At 37.4% G+C, this 13465-nt stretch overlaps 1 protein-coding gene across 3 annotated transcripts in view; it reads right to left on the bottom strand.

Moving 5' to 3' along the window:
* Window positions 1-10049, bottom strand: part of LOC119779980 (voltage-dependent calcium channel subunit alpha-2/delta-2-like) — a 58046-nt gene extending 47997 nt beyond the window's left edge. For all 3 annotated transcript variants that reach the window (XM_038279845.1, XM_038279844.1, XM_038279843.1), the window contains exons 1-2: window positions 9606-10049; window positions 252-333 (exon numbers count right to left, since the gene is read on the bottom strand). In XM_038279845.1, coding sequence (XP_038135773.1) covers window positions 252-333; window positions 9606-9721 — 198 coding nt within the window. In that variant the 5' untranslated portion in view covers window positions 9722-10049. The remainder of the gene's footprint in view (window positions 1-251; window positions 334-9605) is intronic.
* Between the last annotated feature and the right edge of the window lie 3416 nt (window positions 10050-13465).

Raw genomic sequence — 13465 nt, forward strand, 5'->3', positions numbered from 1 at the left:
CAAATATAAACATTAAAGCTATTACGAATACAAAAATTGTCCCTAAATACAAGAAAAAGTTGTTGCTCTTGTCTGTAAAATTTCCCATAAATAAATAAATAATTACAAGGAAATTGTGTTCTTGTTTCTAATGTAGCTCGAGAGCTTAATGGATTCACGGCTATTTACCATACTGACCTCTCATGCTCAATGCATTACTTAGTGAGTTTATGCTGCAATGCCATGAGTAAGACTACAAACCACAGACTCACCCCTTTTAGCTGCTGAGCCCCAGTGATGTGCTGAAAGACTCTGTCAATCTCCTGCTCGATCCTCCTGGCCCAGTGCATTATCCTGTGGATAAACATTAGAGGCTGACTGTCACACAGCAAAAAAACTATTTAAAAAGACACATGTGTTTGTGTGTCAGTAGCTAACAAGAATGACAAGTGATGGATAAGAGAAAAATGGTTTTCACACAGTACTTGCAAGTACTGATAACCAGGCCGAATTGTTTATAAAATTTGCATCGACTCCAAGCTCAAAAACTAAAACATATTGCTTAATGTAATAAATAATTAACAGGACAAGCATGTCTTTATGCTTACAGGGTGATTCATTAACCCATCCAGGGAACAGAACCCCGAATAACATCTACAGAAATTCTAGGTTAATTTGTAATGTTCCAGCTTAGTTTGGTTTCTGAGAGGCCAAAAAAACAAACAAACAAAGGACCGTCTCCACAAAACTGTTTTCCAAAAAAGGGGATTATTGTATCATGTTAGTAAGTGTGCATCTTGGTAACCAACATATTAAAACTTTGGAAGAGAAGCAAAATTAATCAAAAATGATTGTTGTGCTTTGGGACTATTTTTCTGTATCAGAACCAGGAAAACTTGCTGTCATTAATGTAACCATACATTTTACTGAGCAAGCACACAAAGTTCCCCTCTAAAAGACCCCCCAAAAATAAAAAGACTCCTGTTTTAGTCCGATGTTATCTTTGAGCAACAGCAATAGCGTAAACGCATAGATTGTTATGGTATATCACGGTGTCCATGGCTTTTCTATTTGTAAGAGTGATTGGCTAGCCTGGCCAGCCAGACTGAATTACTGGGAATTTAATTCAGTCTTGTTAGATCTGGCCCGACCAATCATAGCACAACAGAGCGTGATGCTTGGAGTTTTTGCCTCACATTCATAGGTATCTTATTCTGGTTCTAACCTGATGACGCTGACCCTGTTTGTCCCACCTTTGAAATCGAGATGTAGCAGGGCTTCATCAGGCTAATAATACACCACGTATACATCGTACCAGTCTAGCTTGAATTACTGATCAATCTACATTCCCACCCTCATCTATGGTCATGATATCTCGGTAATGACCAAAAGGACTAGATGGCGAATACAGGGTTAATACAGTCCCCTCCAGACCCTCAGTGCCTCAATGTTTGCATATCTTTCATAAATGTATTGTGCAGAGAGTGTGATCTCTTCTACCATCATCTGTCAAGATAGTGGCTTCCGAGTATCAAAATAAAGCGAAATCAAACTAAAAAAGCACTACAAGCTAAAAAAGAAGGTTGACTCTAAAACCTCTGGAGATTATATACGAAAAATATCAATCTTCACCGAACTTTTGTAGAACCATAGTGTCTTTAGTCAGAAGTTTTAATACAGTATTTCTGAATTGAAATGATTGAATTGAAAGTTAATTTTCCTTCAATTTCATAACAATGTATTAATTTACATTAGCTTATCACATAAAATCCAACTGAAACACATTAAAGTGTTTGTGACAACAATGTAAACCTAGTGAATAAATGTTCTCTTTGTCCTAAGATCAAAACATTGCTATCATACACAACACGTAATACATTAAAATATTAAAAAGCATAGTAATTTTCTTTCTATTTTACTTTTTTTCAATTTTGCTATAATTCCTTGTATGTGTCAAACTCTACTTGGTAATAAAGCTTTTTCAGATTCTGAAGAGCATGATCACATCCTACAACAGACTGCAATTTCACTGCAACCCACACATTTTTACACATCCAATCAAAAATATTCTGCACTGTAAGAATTAATGTCTTTTATATTTCTTGAACATCATCTAGAGGTGTGAGCCATGAAAAAGCAGAGAAAAAGCGAAGACATAAGAAATGTCCTTTTCTAATGTCTGAATATCCAATGCTAAATTAGTGGATGTGAACAACTTCTACACATTGGTCTTTTCCACTGTTTTAACTCTCATTTTTTGTGAACTGCACATAGTTGGGCTTTTTACCTTATAAAAAAACAGGAAACACCAGGGAAAAGGCAGGCCCAGAGAACCAACCTCGGTACTTTTAAATTGCCCAGAGAGTGGGTTCATTATCAGTTAGACAGCTCAGAGAAGAATTACAAGACAACGTGACGGATTAATGCCTTGTTGGGCTTGTTCCTACTGTCAGACCAGGCACAAATCTTCTCTCAGCTGCCTAGCAATACAGAAAGATACAGCCTTTTGGATGTTACAAAGTTATTTTAGCTGAGCTGATATACAAAATTCAGATCTGATATTAAAGATCTACATTACATTCCTTTATAGAAATTGCTCTTTAATAAAAGCCATAGAAGTACATGCGAGCATTTTTAACACAGCCTTCTCTCTGCAAAGGCTCATTATAAAGATGCAGCTGAATGTCTTTGCCGTGCAAAATCTAAAAGTAAAATAATCGTCAGCTCGAGGCGATTGAGGCAGCAGGACTAAAAAACAGCTTTATAATAGATCATGAGAAAACAACTTTCCAGCCTCCTCACAACAAAAAATGGAGCAATGTTCTGAATATTTCCATAATGAGATAGATCTAAGACATTATGAGTGATAGAGCTGAGAAGAAAATGCCATACCCTGTAATCTGATTAAATCAAATGTTCAATAAATAATAAATCAGAGACTATTTTCTAATCTGATAACCAGATATCTGCAAACATCTATGACTATATGTTTTTAAAAACATTTTAGGATGAATTTATTTTTTCCTTGTGATGCTGTGCAGCATAGTGATGGAGTTTGGAGCACTGCTGCCTTGTCGCAAGAAGGTTCTGGGTTCAATTCCTGGTCCAGGCTCTTTCTGCATGGAGTTTGCATGGTCTCCCCAAATGCATGCATAGGTTCTCTCCGGGTACTCCGGCTTCCTAACACAATCCAAAAACATGAATGTTGGGTTATTTGGCTTCTCTAAATTTTCCTTGGCCGTGCATGTGTGTTTTCATGGTTGTATGTCTATGTTGTCTGTGTTGCCCTGCGACAGACTTGGACCTGTCCAGGGTGTACCCCGCCTCTCGCACATAGACTGAAAGAGATAGGCACCAGCCCCACAGCAAACCTGACACAATAAGTGAGAGAGGCTGGATGGATGAGGCCTGATGATTGGTACTTAATGAGCTTTTTTTTTATTTATTTAATCTTTATTTAACCAGGAACGTCTGAGCATCCATTTTCACTCACCTCTTTATTACCGGTAGGTATGCTATTTCTAAATTATTCACTTTGCTGCTTGCCCATTCAAATAGGGGCTAGCAGCAAAGAGGTTTCCTAATTATGCTTGTCAAAGATTCAACAATGTGTTTGAAATATTCTTGTTAGAGTTTGTTCAATGTCTGCCTCAAACAGTTGCTACAGGTTTGTCATCTTCCCGTCAATGGTATATACTCCCCCTTTTCCCATATCCCATTCCTGTTTTATTAAATCGAGATTACGCTCACATCATAATGTTCAAGTAACAATTTTGAGCGATTGAGTTAAGCTTTGAGACATGAATCTCTATCTTACTGGAAAAAACTGTTAAAAAGAAAGACATGATCAAATAGTATTCATGAAGGTTGCAGATTTTATTTACTGTAATGCCTGGTTGTAACTAAGGGCCTAAAAGTATAAAACAAAATATCTCACACATTGGTAGTCTTTTTGTTTTCATGGCTATATTGCACCAAATGATTGAATTAGACGTACTTCATGTTGCTTTCATTGAAATATCCTGCAGCTGTTACTTGTTAAAGATAACCTTCATTTGCAAAGCTGGTGTATTTTTGAGTCAGTGAAGTACTATTTTTTTATTATTTTGAACTGTTGTTGCTTACTGTTAGTGGCTTATATTTTGTCGCGTTTTTTTTTTTTTTTTAAGAAAATCCTTAACCCATTAGAAATTATTGTGTGCAGTCTCAAGGCAGAGTTTCTTTCACTACACGTTCTTTTCCTCACAGGTTACACCCCTGGATTATTAAATCCAAAAAGAGTTTAGGTTTCTTAGACAGTTTCCTAAACCAAACTTTCTTAATCTTTTTTAAGAATAATATCTTATATTGCAATATGCAGTGATGAGCAGTTTATGTTACCAAAACTGTTCCGGAATGGCTCTGAACCCTTGACGCCTTTTTCACCCCAGAAATCCCGTGTTTTTAATGCAGTACTGCCCTTGGCCTTTAAGGACACAGGGACTGACTGTTACCACTCAACCTTGCACAGGGGATTCTCCATATTTTCTAAATATAGTAAATCCTGGCAGCTCGTCTAATTTATTCTAATTAAAGAATCTGATTTCCACAAGCCTTGCAGTTATTGGAACATCCATTCAATATCAGTGTCACAACAACTTGTAATGAAGCGTAGCACAATTAGACATTAATATGTACACTGTTAGTATTATGAAAGACGTTTCCTTTCTTAATAAATGCAAATTAGTCAATTATCTCTAATTTAAAACCATGGCAGTATTTGTCTTCAACCTTTGACCACATTTTTTGTTAAAATTGCCAACATTATTTTATAGGGATTCTATTTTATAGGCCGACAACAATTGCATAATTATAAAGTATAATAAATATACGGTTTACAACATTTCAAAAAATAAAATTACAAAGGCTGGAGTGGATTTGAATTCAGCTCCTTTTTACCTGTGCAATTTGATCTCAGGATAAATCCATCTGTTCTACAAAGGCCTTATAAGTTTGTTTAAGAACATTAAAGAATATGTAACATCAAGAAGACTAAGTAACACAGCGGGCGGCTGTTGTTATTGAGTAGTTTTCTCAATAACAATGACTCTACTTAAGATTGGCATAAGAGACGCCATAAGAAGTCCACACCACCACAAACATGGTGGTGGCAGGATAAGGCTGTGGGGGAAAGTTTTACACAGCGGTGACAAGAATCTTGGCTAGATTTATTGGGAGGATGGATAAATTAAGAACAGAGTAATCCTAGAATATAAACAACCAGAGTCTTTTATGTGTAAAAATGGGGCAAAGTTACACCTTCCAGCAGCACAGCAACATTGAAAGTACAACCAGTACTACAGGTGCTGGTCATAAAATTAGAATATCATGAAAAAGTAGATTGATTTCAGTAATTCCATTTAAAAAGTGAAACTTGTATATTATATTCATACATTACATACAAACTCATATATTTCAGATGTTTATTTTGTTTAATTTTGATGATTACAAATGACAACAAATGAAAATCTCAAATTCATCATATCAGAAAATTAGAATATTACTGAAGACCAATAAAAACAAAGGATTTATAGAAATGTTGGCCAACTGAAAAGTATGAACATGAAAAGTATGAGCATGTACAGCACTCAGTATTTAGTTGGGCCTCCTTTGGCCTGTATTACTGCAGCAATGCGGCGTGGCATGGAGTCGATCAGTCTGTGGCACTGCTCAGGTGTTATGATAGCCCAGGTTGCTCTAATAGTGGCTTTTAGCTCTTCTGAATTGTTGGGTCTGGTGTATTGCATCTTCTTCTTCACAATACCCAGATTTTCTATGGGGTTAAGGTCAGGAGAGTTTGCTGGCCAATTAAGAACAGGGATACCATGGTCCTTCAACCAGGTACTGGTAGCTTTGGCACTGTGTGCAGGTGCCAAGTCCTGTTGGAAAATGAAATCTGCATCTCCAAAAAGTTGGTCAGCTGCAGGAAGCATGAAATGCTCTAAAACTTCCTGGTATGTGGCTGCGTTGACCCTGGACCTCAGAAAACACAATGGACCAACACCAGCAGATGACATGGCACCCCAAACCATCACTGACTGTGGAAACTTTACACTGGACTTCAAGCAACGTGGATGAAGTGCCTCTCTTCTTTTCCTCCAGACTCTGGGACTTTGATTTCCAAAGGAAATGCAAAATTTACTTTCATCAGAGAACATGACTTTGGACCACTCACCAGCAGTCCAGTCCTGTTTCTCTTTAGCCCAGGCAAGACGCTTCTGACGCTGTCTGTGGTTCAAGAGTGGCTTGACACAAGGAATGCGACAGCAGAAACCCATGTCTTTCATACGTCTGTGTGTGGTGGTTCTTGAAGCACTCACTCCAGCTGCAGTCCACTCTTTGTGAATCTCCCCCACATTTTTGAATGGGTTTTGTTTCACAATCCTCTCCAGGGTGCGGTTATCTCTCTTGCTTGTACACTTTTTTCGACCACATCTTTTCCTTCCCTTCGCCTCTCTATTAATGTGCTTGGACACTGAGCTCTGTGAACAGCCAGCCTCTTTAGCGATGACCTTTTGTGTCTTGCCCTCCTTGTGCAAGGTGTCGATGGTCGTCTTTTGGACAACTGTCAAGTCAGCAGTCTTCCCCATGATTGTGTAGCCTATAGAACTAGACTGAAAGACCATTTAAAGGCTTTTGCAGGTGGTTTGAGTTAATTAGCTGATTAGAGTGTGGCACCAGGGGCCATCAATTTTGAACCTTTTCACAATATTCTAATTTTCTGATATGATGAATTTGAGATTTTCATTTGTTGTCATTTGTAATCATCAAAATTAAACAAAATAAACATCTGAAATATATGAGTTTGTATGTAATGTATGAATATAATATACAAGTTTCACTTTTTAAATGGAATTACTGAAATCAATCTACTTTTTCATGATATTCTAATTTTATGACCAGCACCTGTACAATGAACTGCATTGGAAAATATAGCTATATGTTGGAATCTATCTATCTTAGCTTAGATGAAGACGATAGGGCGCAGAGCAATATTGCTCCTTTAGAGAACTCAGCAAAAAAAAAAACATCAGAGGAGAAAAGGGAGAAGAAAAAGAGAGCAGTGACTATACAGGTGCTGGTCATAAAATTAGAATATCATGAAAAAGTAGATTGATTTCAGTAATTCCATTTAAAAAGTGAAACTTGTATATTATATTCATACATTACATACAAACTCATATATTTCAGATGTTTATTTTGTTTAATTTTGATGATTACAAATGACAACAAATGAAAATCTCAAATTCATCATATCAGAAAATTAGAATATTGTGAAAAGGTTCAAAATTGATGGCCCCTGGTGCCACACTCTAATCAGCTAATTAACTCAAACCACCTGCAAAAGCCTTTAAATGGTCTTTCAGTCTAGTTCTATAGGCTACACAATCATGGGGAAGACTGCTGACTTGACAGTTGTCCAAAAGACGACCATCGACACCTTGCACAAGGAGGGCAAGACACAAAAGGTCATCGCTAAAGAGGCTGGCTGTTCACAGAGCTCAGTGTCCAAGCACATTAATAGAGAGGCGAAGGGAAGGAAAAGATGTGGTCGAAAAAAGTGTACAAGCAAGAGAGATAACCGCACCCTGGAGAGGATTGTGAAACAAAACCCATTCAAAAATGTGGGGGAGATTCACAAAGAGTGGACTGCAGCTGGAGTGAGTGCTTCAAGAACCACCACACACAGACGTATGAAAGACATGGGTTTCTGCTGTCGCATTCCTTGTGTCAAGCCACTCTTGAACCACAGACAGCGTCAGAAGCGTCTTGCCTGGGCTAAAGAGAAACAGGACTGGACTGCTGGTGAGTGGTCCAAAGTCATGTTCTCTGATGAAAGTAAATTTTGCATTTCCTTTGGAAATCAAAGTCCCAGAGTCTGGAGGAAAAGAAGAGAGGCACTTCATCCACGTTGCTTGAAGTCCAGTGTAAAGTTTCCACAGTCAGTGATGGTTTGGGGTGCCATGTCATCTGCTGGTGTTGGTCCATTGTGTTTTCTGAGGTCCAGGGTCAACGCAGCCACATACCAGGAAGTTTTAGAGCATTTCATGCTTCCTGCAGCTGACCAACTTTTTGGAGATGCAGATTTCATTTTCCAACAGGACTTGGCACCTGCACACAGTGCCAAAGCTACCAGTACCTGGTTGAAGGACCATGGTATCCCTGTTCTTAATTGGCCAGCAAACTCTCCTGACCTTAACCCCATAGAAAATCTGGGTATTGTGAAGAAGAAGATGCAATACACCAGACCCAACAATTCAGAAGAGCTAAAAGCCACTATTAGAGCAACCTGGGCTATCATAACACCTGAGCAGTGCCACAGACTGATCGACTCCATGCCACGCCGCATTGCTGCAGTAATACAGGCCAAAGGAGGCCCAACTAAATACTGAGTGCTGTACATGCTCATACTTTTCATGTTCATACTTTTCAGTTGGCCAACATTTCTATAAATCCTTTGTTTTTATTGGTCTTCAGTAATATTCTAATTTTCTGATATGATGAATTTGAGATTTTCATTTGTTGTCATTTGTAATCATCAAAATTAAACAAAATAAACATCTGAAATATATGAGTTTGTATGTAATGTATGAATATAATATACAAGTTTCACTTTTTAAATGGAATTACTGAAATCAATCTACTTTTTCATGATATTCTAATTTTATGACCAGCACCTGTACACTATTTCCAACACCCTAATTCATCATAAAACACACACACGCTTCCTCAGTCGCCAGCAAACCCCTATGATTTACTGCTCCTGTTCTAATTGGTAAATACAACTTGAATCTCCAGTTGTGATTGGGCAGAAATCCCTCCCTGTAAACCCTGAAGATGAGTTGACCATCTGCTCTTTTCCTCTCTCCAGAGCAGCCCGATTGTTGAGGCTGGAAGAGGGCCGACAGAAAACTGCAGTCCAAAGCAAAGGGCCAGCTGTACTCAACAGTAACAAGTTAAAGGTTGTGCCGAGGTTGATTTAAAAAAAAAAGTAGGAAATCTGGGTAATGGTCATTTAAAAAAGCAGTTTTCATTTGGTAAAGGGAAGGAAAACCACACCTTTCTCTAGCACTAAACATTTTTGTCCAGTAAATATTATGGAAAAATCACATTGCATGATACTTTTTGAGCTTTACAGCTTATTTCTCATAAAATAAAGCCCTCTCAATCTGTAATTTAGCAAATTTTCTAAAAAACAATAAAATACAATAAATGAAATGGATTTAGGAGTGTTATTTTAAACACTACACATTTAGTAGGAGGCTATATGTCAAGAGAGCTTCAGATAAACAAATAATCCAAAATATAATATGAAGATAAATCATAGAGAAGATTAAGCTATAATTTAATTACTATAAGATAAATTCTGCATACCTTAGGTCTTGTTTTCATATCCATGCAAATGGTTAAATATATCTGCTGTATGATGAAGCAGAACACTGCGTGTGCAATAATTAAAGTCCCCAAAAACACAACATACAATTATGTAACAGCAGAAAATGAAGCAGAGTGACAAGTTTCAGCCCTTCAGTGGTCAAACTTGTCTCCTGTCAAACCCCCCCTTTCTCCCACTGAGGTTTACTTACGTGTATTGCTGTGGAAATGTAAGACCCTCTGCTCCAGGCCACGAAGCGCAGAAAATCAGGAGAATTTCTACTGATATTAAGCAAGAGACGCTGCGAGATCTTTTTTCTTTCGCCATTTTCCATTCATATAATAATAATAATTCTCGCCAGCTTGCTCTGGGTGCCTGGATGAGGGGCTCCTGATCGTCTCCTGGGGGTGTTGGAAGAGGGAGAGAGAAGCGATGGGATGCAAATCGACACAATGAGCGAGAAGGTGTCTACGGCTGATCAGTTTCCCGAAGACTTCATATCGGTCTGTGCGCTCAGGTGAAGGAGGAGGAGGCGGGCAGCATCCGTGAAGGCATCGCGGATGGTGGTGGGAGATGCACTACTGCAGCTGCCAAGACACTGCAGAGTCTCTGCTCCCACTCACACACATACTCTCTCTCTCACACACACACACAAACACACACATAGGCTCGCGCGTTCACGACATCTCTTTCTCTCTCCTGGTTCTCCCTTCACGAGCGCTCACGCTCACCAGGCAACAGAGCAGCACCAGCATCCAGTTGGGCTTTATTTATCTCTGCAGAGCCACGTGGGATTTGCCATTTGCTTTATTTTTGGATATGTCACCAAAAGCCCTACATTCCCCCTATTAAACTCAAATAATATTTTTTTAAAAATCAGTTACCTTTTTTTATTTTTTCCAGTGACCCTAATCCTCTTCATATATTATTGGTAAATAAAATCAGATTTTGAAAACTGCTTTAATTGTTTAGGTGTTTTTCTACAGATAAAATAAACAGTAAGACAAAAAAAAGCAGCAGAATAAATATGTTTAAAATTACACATTTGACCCTTGTTTCTGAGAGGCTCAATGAATGAAACATGGCAATCCTGCTTTAAACACTCTTTTCTGCCCTTAGCAAAAAGTAGTTTATTCAAGTATAGTAAAAGTGCACTAATTGCATACTTAAAGTCAAGCAGTGCACTTAGAGTTTACTTATTCCAAACTATATTTCATATACTTAACAAAATAGTCAAGTGTACGTGACTATACTATTGTTTACTTTATTGTTTACTAAAGTACACTTTAGTAAACTTAAAATGTTCCAATTTAGTTCGAAGAAGTATTACTTTAGTAAAACTTCAAGTACACTAAAAGTACATTGTTATACTTTCTAAAATTATACTTAAGTATTCTTAATAGAATTTACTTCAAGTATACTACTTTTTGCTAAGGGTATGTATTTTATTAGGTCCATACTTTAATTATCATAAACATTTACGTTATTATGTTTATTAGTCTATTTCAGTTGTTAATGCTTTTTTATCAAATGTTTGTGTTTTATTATTTATAGGTATTTGGGTAATTGATGAGCGCTCTATGAATAACTTAGATGTGTGAGTCTGTTAAACCTTAATAATACCTGCATGTCAGAACTAATGTTTTCCCAAGTACTGTAGTTTATTTAATTAGGACAGTTCCTCTGTCAGGATAAAAGGTCATTACGTGCGTGGCACAAATTTGGGAATGGAATTAGAGCAGAGATTTAAAAATAGTGTAATATTTTGATAAGGCTCGATCCATTGAAGTCTCATTTAGAGTTGTGTATGATGATGTGATAATGCTGCATAATGCTTCTTTAACTGTGATTCAGGGCCACTTCAACAAAATGTGAGCCTGGTTGGTAAGCGCTGCCTTCTGTAACCCAAATCAACTTCTCTGGTCTGAGTAAGATTACAATTCCTGGTCAAATCTGTTGTCATGTCTCAGGGTTATTTAACACAAATGCATTATGAAGTGTTATTTAAAGAGTTTGTCCCAAGTGATCTCTTCTCAGGAAAAGAATCAGAGAGAGAAAGCTTCAAGATGTAAACACAGAGTTTTCATTAATTCTTATTTTATTTTACCTCAGTGTCGTTTTCTTTTTACCCTGAGGGTCTATTTGTCTTCAAATTTCTATTTACCCCTGCTTTAATAATTCCAGCCTGGTGACATCCCTGTCCCAGATTTTAGATTACCTGCTTTTTGTTTCTCATGATGCTTGGGTTTAATCCATTAAACAGACTCCAGGCTTTTCTGATGGCAGAAAATGTATTTGTTTTTTTCTATTTTTTTATTTTTGAAAAGAAACCTAGATACAAAAAATTCTAATTTATGTTCTTGATGGATAAATTATGGAGTGACAAAGACAGTCAGCAAATGACAAAAACAAGGATGTTCTAATATTCCTAATACTGTAAGAGTTTGTGTAAATATGTTGTTTTAAAAAAAATAAGTTCTGATAAAAGTAAAGAAGAAAGTATTTCACTTAAAATCCAGAAAATCAGACACTACACATTTCACAATGGACATTAAAGCACTTGGAGACAATGAAAGAAAGCAAGAAAAAAGACAGACAGACAGATAGATAGATAATGTGTGGAGGATTAGGGCAGACACAAGTACTAGAGAATGTGCTGGCAAGTATAGTGTAGTACCGTGCCAGAGAAGCCATAGTGTGTGACAGACTACAATTAATCCCTTGTTTAAGGGAGAATCTTGTTTCCATCACAGAAGGTTTCAGTTGCAATTATCGCCAGAGGACAGTTGTAGCTACACTGCAGAGCAGCATGGCAGAGCGAGCCTCCACTCAGCTGTAGGATTTAATTTCTTTGGGGTTTTTTATTCACTGCAGCATCTGTAAGGGCTAGTAGCTCTACCCTGAAGCATGAAACTAAACACTGAGATTCTGCAGATTTAAACACCTGATGTCTTTTAGGTTGCAATGCAACTTCTACAGATTTACAAATTGGTTTTCTCCTTTTTTACATATTATTGATGATTTATTTCATTCTATTTCTAATGCCCTTTAAAGGCATATGTCACTGCCTTTATTGCTGCACGTTTTAGAGAGTGTCAGTAATGGGCCTGAACACCACAGTAGGGTGTGTGGAAAGACTCCATGATGTAGGTCCAATCTCTGCATGTCTCTTAGCTCCCTGCCAGGGCTCCTTTCATAGGTTGACAATACATTTTTACTGAGCCTAAGAATCTGTCGCTGATTTCTTACCAATGAAATAAGATGAACAATCTGCCTGTATGATCTGAATGAATTATCTCTGTAAATACCTTGAGATGACATGTGTTATGAATTGGTACAATATAGTTAAACCATGTTGAACTGAAATAATTACAGGAGCCTCTAAATTTGGCTCCTGGTTAAACTGTGCAAAAAAAACGTATGTTCAAGATTTTTAAACTGAGGTTTTAAGAAAATATCTTCCATCATTAGGACACAATTATACAGTGACGGTAAGAATCTGTGGTACAGTTTATAAAAATTATGGATGTTTTCATGACAACATGACCCTAACAGGTATGGGAGGGAGGTTTTCATCTCCAGTGTGTTTTATCACAAGTTCGGCTTAATGTAGGGGAAATGTGGTCTGACCCAACAAGAGAATATGCGTAATTAATCCTTTTCAAAGAACTAACATCTTGAGGCCCGACTGATGGCGAGGGATGATCAAAACAAGATATAGGAGGCATGTAGCCCATATTCATATTTCTTTAAGATTCTTTTGTTTTGGCTCAGGATCCTAGATCTTCTGTCTGATCTTTTGATGTGGGCCAGGCTGGATATAAAATCATTCTTTGCTGATTAATTTCCATTAAAAAAAAAGAGATAGGGAGCAGGATCATTAACACTTTGGAAATGTAATGGTGAGGAGAAGATTCAAAATTTAAAAAAATGGACCTGTAACAAATGACTCTGCATTCAACCGTAGTGCAGAGGGATGCGGTCTCTATAACAACCATTTAATGCTCTCTACATGCCAACCTGTTGTCTGAGAATAATGCCAAGACATTGACATCTCTAACTTGCTTCACC

The sequence above is a fragment of the Cyprinodon tularosa genome, unplaced genomic scaffold (assembly GCF_016077235.1).
Source record: "Cyprinodon tularosa strain WSP-4 unplaced genomic scaffold, ASM1607723v1 ctg154, whole genome shotgun sequence".
NCBI lineage: Eukaryota > Metazoa > Chordata > Actinopteri > Cyprinodontiformes > Cyprinodontidae > Cyprinodon > Cyprinodon tularosa.